Source organism: Poecilia formosa, unplaced genomic scaffold, assembly GCF_000485575.1.
Source record: "Poecilia formosa unplaced genomic scaffold, Poecilia_formosa-5.1.2 Scaffold183, whole genome shotgun sequence".
NCBI lineage: Eukaryota > Metazoa > Chordata > Actinopteri > Cyprinodontiformes > Poeciliidae > Poecilia > Poecilia formosa.
This window is the reverse complement of record NW_006800122.1, coordinates 596988-604851: the sequence shown is the minus strand read 5'-3', so window position 1 is coordinate 604851 and position 7864 is coordinate 596988. Positions and strand designations below refer to the sequence as shown.

The 7864-nt window shown below is 43.1% G+C and overlaps 2 protein-coding genes across 4 annotated transcripts in view; one reads left to right on the top strand and one right to left on the bottom strand.

Moving 5' to 3' along the window:
* Positions 1 to 5279, top strand: part of kcnip1a (Kv channel interacting protein 1 a) — a 45898-nt gene extending 40619 nt beyond the window's left edge. For all 3 annotated transcript variants that reach the window (XM_016678466.1, XM_007565803.2, XM_007565802.2), the window contains 7 exons: positions 1899 to 2023; positions 2394 to 2463; positions 2546 to 2616; positions 2734 to 2841; positions 2942 to 3046; positions 3893 to 3955; positions 4376 to 5279. In XM_016678466.1, coding sequence (XP_016533952.1) covers positions 1899 to 2023; positions 2394 to 2463; positions 2546 to 2616; positions 2734 to 2841; positions 2942 to 3046; positions 3893 to 3955; positions 4376 to 4423 — 590 coding nt within the window. In that variant the 3' untranslated portion in view covers positions 4424 to 5279. The remainder of the gene's footprint in view (positions 1 to 1898; positions 2024 to 2393; positions 2464 to 2545; positions 2617 to 2733; positions 2842 to 2941; positions 3047 to 3892; positions 3956 to 4375) is intronic.
* Positions 4766 to 7864, bottom strand: part of LOC103147452 (T-cell leukemia homeobox protein 3) — a 4680-nt gene continuing 1581 nt past the window's right edge. Inside the window, exons 2-3 of the mRNA XM_007565801.2 lie at positions 7447 to 7684; positions 4766 to 7001 (exon numbers count right to left, since the gene is read on the bottom strand). Coding sequence (XP_007565863.1) covers positions 6818 to 7001; positions 7447 to 7684 — 422 coding nt within the window. The 3' untranslated portion in view covers positions 4766 to 6817. The remainder of the gene's footprint in view (positions 7002 to 7446; positions 7685 to 7864) is intronic.

The window sequence follows — 7864 nt, the reverse complement described above, 5'->3', positions numbered from 1 at the left end:
TCCATCCATCCATCCATCCATCCATCCATCCATCCATCCATCCATCCATCCATCCATCCATCCATCCATCCATTCATTCATTCATTCATTCATCCATCCATCCATCCATCCATCCATCCATTCATTCATTTTCTTCCGCTTATCCGGGGTCAGGTCGCGGGGGCAGCAGCTTCAGAAGGGAGGCCCCTTCTCTCCAGCCACTTCTTCCAGCTAATCCGGGGAAACCCCAAGGCGTACCGGCATGCCGCTTCGCCCGCCGGTACCCATCAGCTGCTTCTGGAGTCCCAAAGGCCTGATAGGACTCCTTCAGTTTGACAGCATCCCTCACCGAAGGTGTCCACCAACGGGTTTGAGGGATGCCGCTGTGACAGGCACCAACAACCTTGCGGCCGCAGCTCCGATAAGCCGCCTTGGCAATGGTCCACTCAGACTCAATGTCCCCCACCTCCCCCTGAACGTGTTCGATGTTCTGCTGGAGATGGGAGTTAAAGCTCCGTGTCATAGGGACATTCCCAGCAGACCCTCACTACACGTTTGGGCCTGCCATGTCTGACCGGCTTCCTCCCCCACCACCGGAGCCAACTCACCACCAGGTAGTGGTCAGTGGACAGCTCCGCACCTCTCTTCACCCGAGTGTCCAAAACATACGGCCGCAGATCCGATGAAACGATGACAAAATCGATCATCGAACTGCGGCCTAGGGTGTCCTGGTGCCAAGTGTACATATGGACACCCTTATGCCTGAATATGGTGTTCTTGATGGAAAATCTGTGACGAGCACAGAAGTCCAACAACAGAACACCACTCGAGTTCAGATCGGGGGGCGAGGGGGCGTTCCTCCCAACCACGCCCCTCCAGGTCTCACTGTCATTGCCCACGTGAGCGTTGAAGTCCCCCAGCAGAACAAGGGAGTCCCCAGGAGGAGCACTCTCCAGTACCCCCTCTAAGGACTCCAAGAAGGGTGGGTAATCTGAACTGCTGTTCGGCCCGTAAGCACAGACAACAGTCAGAAGCCGTCCCCCCACCCGTAGGCGGAAGGAGGCTACCCTCTCGTTCACCCGGGTAAACCCCAACGTACAGGCGCCAAGATGGGAGGCAACAAGTATGCCCGCTCCTGCCCGGCGCCTCTCACCGTGGGCAACTCCAGAGTGAAAGTACGTCTAGCCCCTCTCAAGGAGACTGGTTCCAGAACCAGAGCCATGCGTTGAGGTGAGGCCGACTATTTCTAGCCAAAACCTCTCCGCCTCGCACACCAGCTCCGGTTCCTTCCCCACCAGAGAGGTGACATTCCACGTCCCAAGAGCCAGCTTCTGCAGCCAAGGATCAGACTGCCAGGGTCCCCTCCCTCGGCTGCCGCCCGTAACACAAGGCACCCGACCCCTTTGGCCCTCCAACAGGTGGGGGGCCCATTGGTAGGGGGACCCGGGTCTCCTCTTCGGGCTGAGCCTGGCCGGGCTCCGTGGGTAAAAGCCCGGCCACCAGGTGCTCGCCATAGTGCCCCACCTCCAGGCCTGGCTCCAGAGTGGGGCCCCGGTGACCCACGTTCGGGCGAGGGAACGCCAGATCCAAAGATATTTTCCATCATAAGGGTCTTCAGGCTGCGCTTTGTCTCGTTCCTCACCTAGGACCTGTCTGCCTTGGGTGACCCTACCAGGGGCATAAAGCCCCAGACAGCATAGCTCCTAGGATCATTGGGACACTCAAACCCCTCCACCACGATAAGGTGGCAGCCCAAGACTTGTTATTTATTCCCAACTAAATAAAATCTTTATAAAGACTAAATGCAATAAATGCAGGTAGATGCAATTTTGCTTTCTTTTTTCCCCCCTGAAAACAATTTAAAAAAAGAAACAGTTGTAATGTTAACTGGAAGTGTTCGTCTTTGTTTTTCTTTTCAGACAAAGCCGACGATGACTTGGAGATGACCATCGTGTGCCATCGGCCGGAGGGCCTCGACCAGCTCGAAGCTCAAACCAACTTCAGTAAAAGAGAGCTCCAGGTTCTCTACCGGGGCTTCAAGAACGTGAGAGACTTTACGAGTGCAATGAAAACAAGACGTCAGACTGTTTATCGTCTCTAAATATATGACATCTTCAATCCTGAAAACTATCATATTAGGTCATTTTTTAACAAGCTAACAAAGGTGAAGAAAGAGGTGCACATTAAGCTAATGCTACGCAATACAACAATAAAAAATGTCTGTATCGGAACATTAACTTGTCTTATGTTGTGTAAATTTACTCAAGTTATTCAACTCCATTCTTTCCTTCTTAATATATGTAAATATATTAATAACACAGTAACATTACATCCAGTTTGTCTTCATGTCTGATTCTTGTTTCAGGCAAATCCCACTCACCTCTGTTCGTTTTTCTGTCCCTCTCTCCTTCCAGGAATGTCCCAGTGGAGTTGTTAACGAGGAAACCTTCAAGCAAATCTACTCTCAGTTTTTTCCACATGGGGGTGAGGAGGACTGTGTGTCACCTTTGCTTCTGTGTTGATTCAATTCGTTTTACTCACTGGCACTTTTTATCTGTTGCTCCAGATGCCAGCACTTACGCCCACTACCTGTTCAATGCTTTTGACACCGGCAACACAGGATCAATAAAGTTTGAGGTTTGGTTTATTCCTCTTCACAGCTCTGTCTGGTTGTCACCATGTGAAGATATTTCCCCCCCCCCTCTCTGCGGTTTTCCAGTTTGTGATTTCATCTTTGTGTCTGCTTTTTCCCAGGACTTTGTTACAGCTTTATCCATCCTCCTAAGAGGTTCTGTCACAGAGAAACTCCAGTGGACCTTTAATCTCTACGACATCAACAGAGATGGATACATCAACAAAGAGGTTTGCGATATATTTTTTTCTTTTTCATCTTTTTATTTCAGCACTGGGCTTTTACACCTCAGACCTCTTCAAGTCTCGTCTTTTGTTGTTTTTTTCACAGGAGATGACAGACATCGTCAGAGCAATATATGACATGATGGGGAAATACACATACCCTGTTCTGAAAACTGATGCACCCAAACAACATGTGGATGCCTTCTTCCAAGTATGAACATTGTGACTTCTACATCTAAATCTGCTAAAACACGAACACGCATTAGAGTGGCACTAACAGAAAACTATTTAGAAGTTAGGAAAAGTATGATTTTATGGAAATGTCCAAACTAAACGTAATGCTAATCCCACAATTTTGTGTCATAATGCAGAAGTATTTTAGACATGCAGCGTCTTGCAAAAGCGTTAAGAATTTACACTTTTTCTAATGTTATGTTGAGTTAAAACCACAAACTTTTCTGGGATTTTATGTGGGAGACTAACACAAATTAGTACATAATTATGAAGTGATCAAGTGCTGAAGGGCCTAGTTATAACTCTGGAGTTCTCTGAATTTAGGATTTCAATCAAAGTATTTTAGAATGGCTCAGTCAAAGTCCAGACCAAAGTCCAGTTAAGAGACTGTGGCTAAATCTGAACTGTTTGACACAAAATGAATTCTCCCTGTCACCCAGAATGTGCTAGAATGGCCAAGTCAAAGTCCAGAGCTCGATAAATATTAAGAATTTGCAACAATAAATTTGCAACAAAAGTTGCAAATTTATGCTCATAGATACTCCAATCCATTGTTTTCAAAGAATCTGCAAAAACATGGTGCAACAAGGTGCATTATTTGGAAAACGTGCCACACGTTTCAGATGGAATTGTAAAAGAATATCCAAATCCTTACATATTTTCTTTCCACTTCACAGTTGTTGTGCTCATGATCTAACACATAAAATCCAAATAAAATATCCTAATGTGACAAAATGTGGACATTTCAATTATTACTTTGGTAAAGGCACAATATATTTGCAATATCCTTGACTGTCTTCAACGTGCATTCATCTGTCCACAGAAAATGGACAAAAATCGAGACGGTGTTGTCACGCTTGATGAATTCATCCTTTCTTGTCAAGAGGTAGAGTTCATCTTTCAAAGTATCTAAACTGAGAGGAGATGTACACAGTCTTTGAAATTATTATTTATAAAAAATATTAAAACTCTGAGTTGTAGTTTTGTTTTTAATTCTAAAAGCCAAAACCACTTTCTCCGGATTTGACCATCTGAAATATCTGCACAATATTATCCCTCCAATAAAACTAACTTTACTCACCATTCATTAAAGGCCTCCCACCTTTGCAAGTCTCACTATAGTGGCTATTAATTATGGTCTTTGCTATCTTCCATATCCGTGTGTTTGTGTTGAGAGAGATCATTAAGCTTTTATTACCTTATACCGCCCCCTAGTGGCTTGTAAAATGAATTAAAGGGTGATTGTTGGATGGCTCTCTTATCTGAAGTCAGCTTTTTAATTTCGTTTTTTTTTTTCTTTGCACAGGATGAAAACATCATGAGGTCTCTGCAGCTTTTTGAAAATGTCATCTAAATGGCAAATGCCAGGAGGGGTGCGGAGCAACAGATGAAAACACAGAGCAAGAGACGAGGGAAGAAAAAGGATAAGGAGAATGAAAGACGGACAAGAGTTTGCAGGAGCAAAAAACATCAAAACCTCAGAGAGAAGCGAAACAAGGAGCTTTAACTGCCACTTTGGATTTCGAAATGTATCTCTGGAGAACAAACCTTCACTGGTTTTTGAAATCATCTTTCAGATTCATTTGGTCATTCTCTGAGTGTCTTACCTTGTCTCTGTCTCCTTCATTTGTCACTGTTGTGGCTTACTTTCAGCTTGGACTGTATTTGGTTGTTTTTTTATTTCTTATTATTATTATTTTGCCACTGTGTAAATATGCAGTCAGTCTCTCCTTTGGGCCAGTCTGTCTCTTTGTTTTGAACTAAAAAGCAGCTTACAGGTGAACTATCCTAAGCAACGATCTGTTTACAGCATTATTTCACGTAACAGTGCAGCAAAAATGAGCAAGTTTATGAAGCATGTAGGGCAGATGCCCACATTATACTGTATTTGGTGTGTATTTGCAAAGTTGTGGGCAGAATATTTTGTCTTAATGCTTACATTTGAGAACACATAACTTTGCAACGTTGAACTAAGTGTCCGTTAAGACATCATAAGTCAGTTCCTGAGCGTTGTAACAACTAAGCTGTGTTATAGGTATTTAATTGTTGTTTTTGTGGCTTTTTCTTACTGTCTGATGTCTGCCTGTGTTTCTTACTCTGATACCTGTCTGTCCTGTTGTCTGAGTGGCTATAACTCTGTAATTATGCTGCCTGTCTCGATATCTGCTGAATAAAGAGCTCATCAGTCGGCTTCCAGATAGAGAGCAACACATATGCATGTTCTCGTGTGTTTGTTTGTGGAGCCATAACGTCAACGTCCTGCTTGCAAAGCTGTTTAATTTCGGGCATGTGCATAAATCAGTTCATGTGGAGGATCCTTCAGTGAAAAGAAGCATGTTTTAGAGAGACGGGGGAAAAAGTCTCATCTTCGGCTCTGTCTTGTTCAAAAACCAAACACTGACTCAGAGTGACCAACATTTCACTGTGAGGGGAGGAAGGATGACGGAGGAAGGCGAAGATCCGAGAGCTAGACCTCAACACTGACTCTGGAGGAACGGAAGCCATTTTTCAAACAAGAGCCATCATTTTTGATGATTGAGCCGGAATGAAAGATTTAAATATTTCGCTTTTACTCACTGTGCTAAGCCAGTAAAGTCATCTAAACGAGTTGCAGAAATCCAGACAAGACGACAGAGAGGTAGACAGGCATATAAACAATTTAAACTGTCGTTTCAAATGATGTGTGTATTGAAATATTGTATAAAGTCATATTTATCAATAAACTTTTCAGGGAAAAAAGAAACAAAAACACCAACTCATGTCATGTTTTACAATTCTACTCCACATGCTTGCTTCCCCCACCTTCTTTACCTTATTATAATAACAGAGTTAAAAACCTGAAAAACTTTTTTTTTTTTTTTGGTACACCAGAAAAGGAGCGAGAATGAAAAACAAAAGATCACAACAACAGTTTATAATATTATTTACACATGTACAGTGAAAGTACAAAACAGAGTTTTCTGGCTCAATTCAAAAACATAATAATGTGCATATGAAAAGACTTTAGCAACATCTCTGAGCATGCATCACTCCCTTTATTATCTTAATTTACAGCATGGGTGAGATTTTCCTATTTCCTGAAGCCTGTCTTCGTTTTATTACAGCTCAAACCACGTTTTCCACCCAAAATGCAATATTTTTGGCATCTTTTTGTTTGGCCCAAGTGTTGCTTTTTCTATGTGCAGGTTTACATGTGCAGGTCTGTGAGAGTGCATTAAAAAGAAGTACTTTATGAATGGGACCTGAAAAAGCACCACAAAAATGAAAAAATGATGAGAAACAATATCAGCTTTTGTCTCTGCTTTGACACGTTTTGCAGAGCCAAAGCACCCAGAAATGGGTGTTAAGAGAAAGCACACTCATAAAACAATATAATCTCATGTTTTACAGTGTGACATTAATTACATCCCTCATACAAACTGCATACAAGACATTTTCCTCCCCGTCTTATTCCAATGAACAGAATAAGTGCAAGCATATGCGAACAAATAGTGGCAGATTTCTTTTTTTTTTTTTTAATCAGTCTGTTTCAAATTTGTTTAGCAAAGTTCTGATTTTTTTTCCACCCAAGGTGGAAAACAAAAATAATCCACAGTTTCTGCTTGTCACTCACCAGAATTTCATGTCCCGTTCTACAATCCTCTGCTTTAAATAGACGGGACCCATGTTTCAGTCTCAAGTCACATTTGCTCCTCCATACAGCATGAATCAAAGTAAGTCCCAGTGGTTTCATTTAATTTATCTGTCCCTATTCCCTGTCCTCGGCCCACGGCTGGAGGTTCTGCAGAGCGTACAGGGAGGAGTTATGGGCGCACAGCGGATCCGACACCGCGGATTCGCTCAGGGACTTCTGGAGGGCGGACTGCTGCAGCTGTAGGATCAGGCGATTGGCCTGCTGACGCTCCGCCTCCCTCTCCTCGGCTGTTTGTCTCCTGAAAGACGACAGGAGGAATAAAACATTTAGGAAGTCATTGCAACGGGAAACAAATGGCGTTAAAGATCACAGAGAAAGACAGAATGCTTCGGCCATGAATTTCAGTTTGATAAACCCGAGGCTTAAGGAATCCAAGGATCTGTCTTAAGCTAAGTTTGCAAAGTTTCATTGATAGATAGATAGATAGATAGATAGATAGATAGATAGATAGATAGATAGATAGATAGATAGATAGATAGATAGATAGATAGATAGATAGAACTTTCTTAAACCGTTATAAATATTTCTTGAAAAGTTATGTTTGCATGAAATAAATAAAAGTAAGCTAGTATTTTTTTATTTTTTATTTTTTTAAAAAGGAAAAACAAGTAAATATTATAGTTATACACAAGCTCAGGGGCGGAACAGAGCAACTCCAATACTGTCTCAAGTTTCCTACCAACCTCCACTTGGTTCTGCGGTTCTGAAACCAGGTTTTGACCTGCGCGTCGGTCATCTTCAGGCTCTTGGCCAGAGCTGCCCGCTCGGCGCTGGCCAGATACTTCTGCCTGTGGAAGCGCTTCTCCAGCTCGCAGATCTGGACTCTGGAAAAGGAGGTTCTGGGCTTTTTCCGCTTCGGAGGCGTCCGGTTCTGATACGGGTGACCTATCCGCCGAGTGACTGCAAAAGGAACCAGAGCCGCTGCAAGGCGGAAGGGAGAAGATGAGCGAAAAATCTAGGAAATACACTCACAAATTGTAACACACACTCCTTCGGTTCATGAGGTCCAAGGCCGAAGATCACTGTAATGTACGCCATGTTGTACTACATACAGCTTCCTATTTATCTGGTCTCTTTATTAAGATAAAAGTTAACTAACAG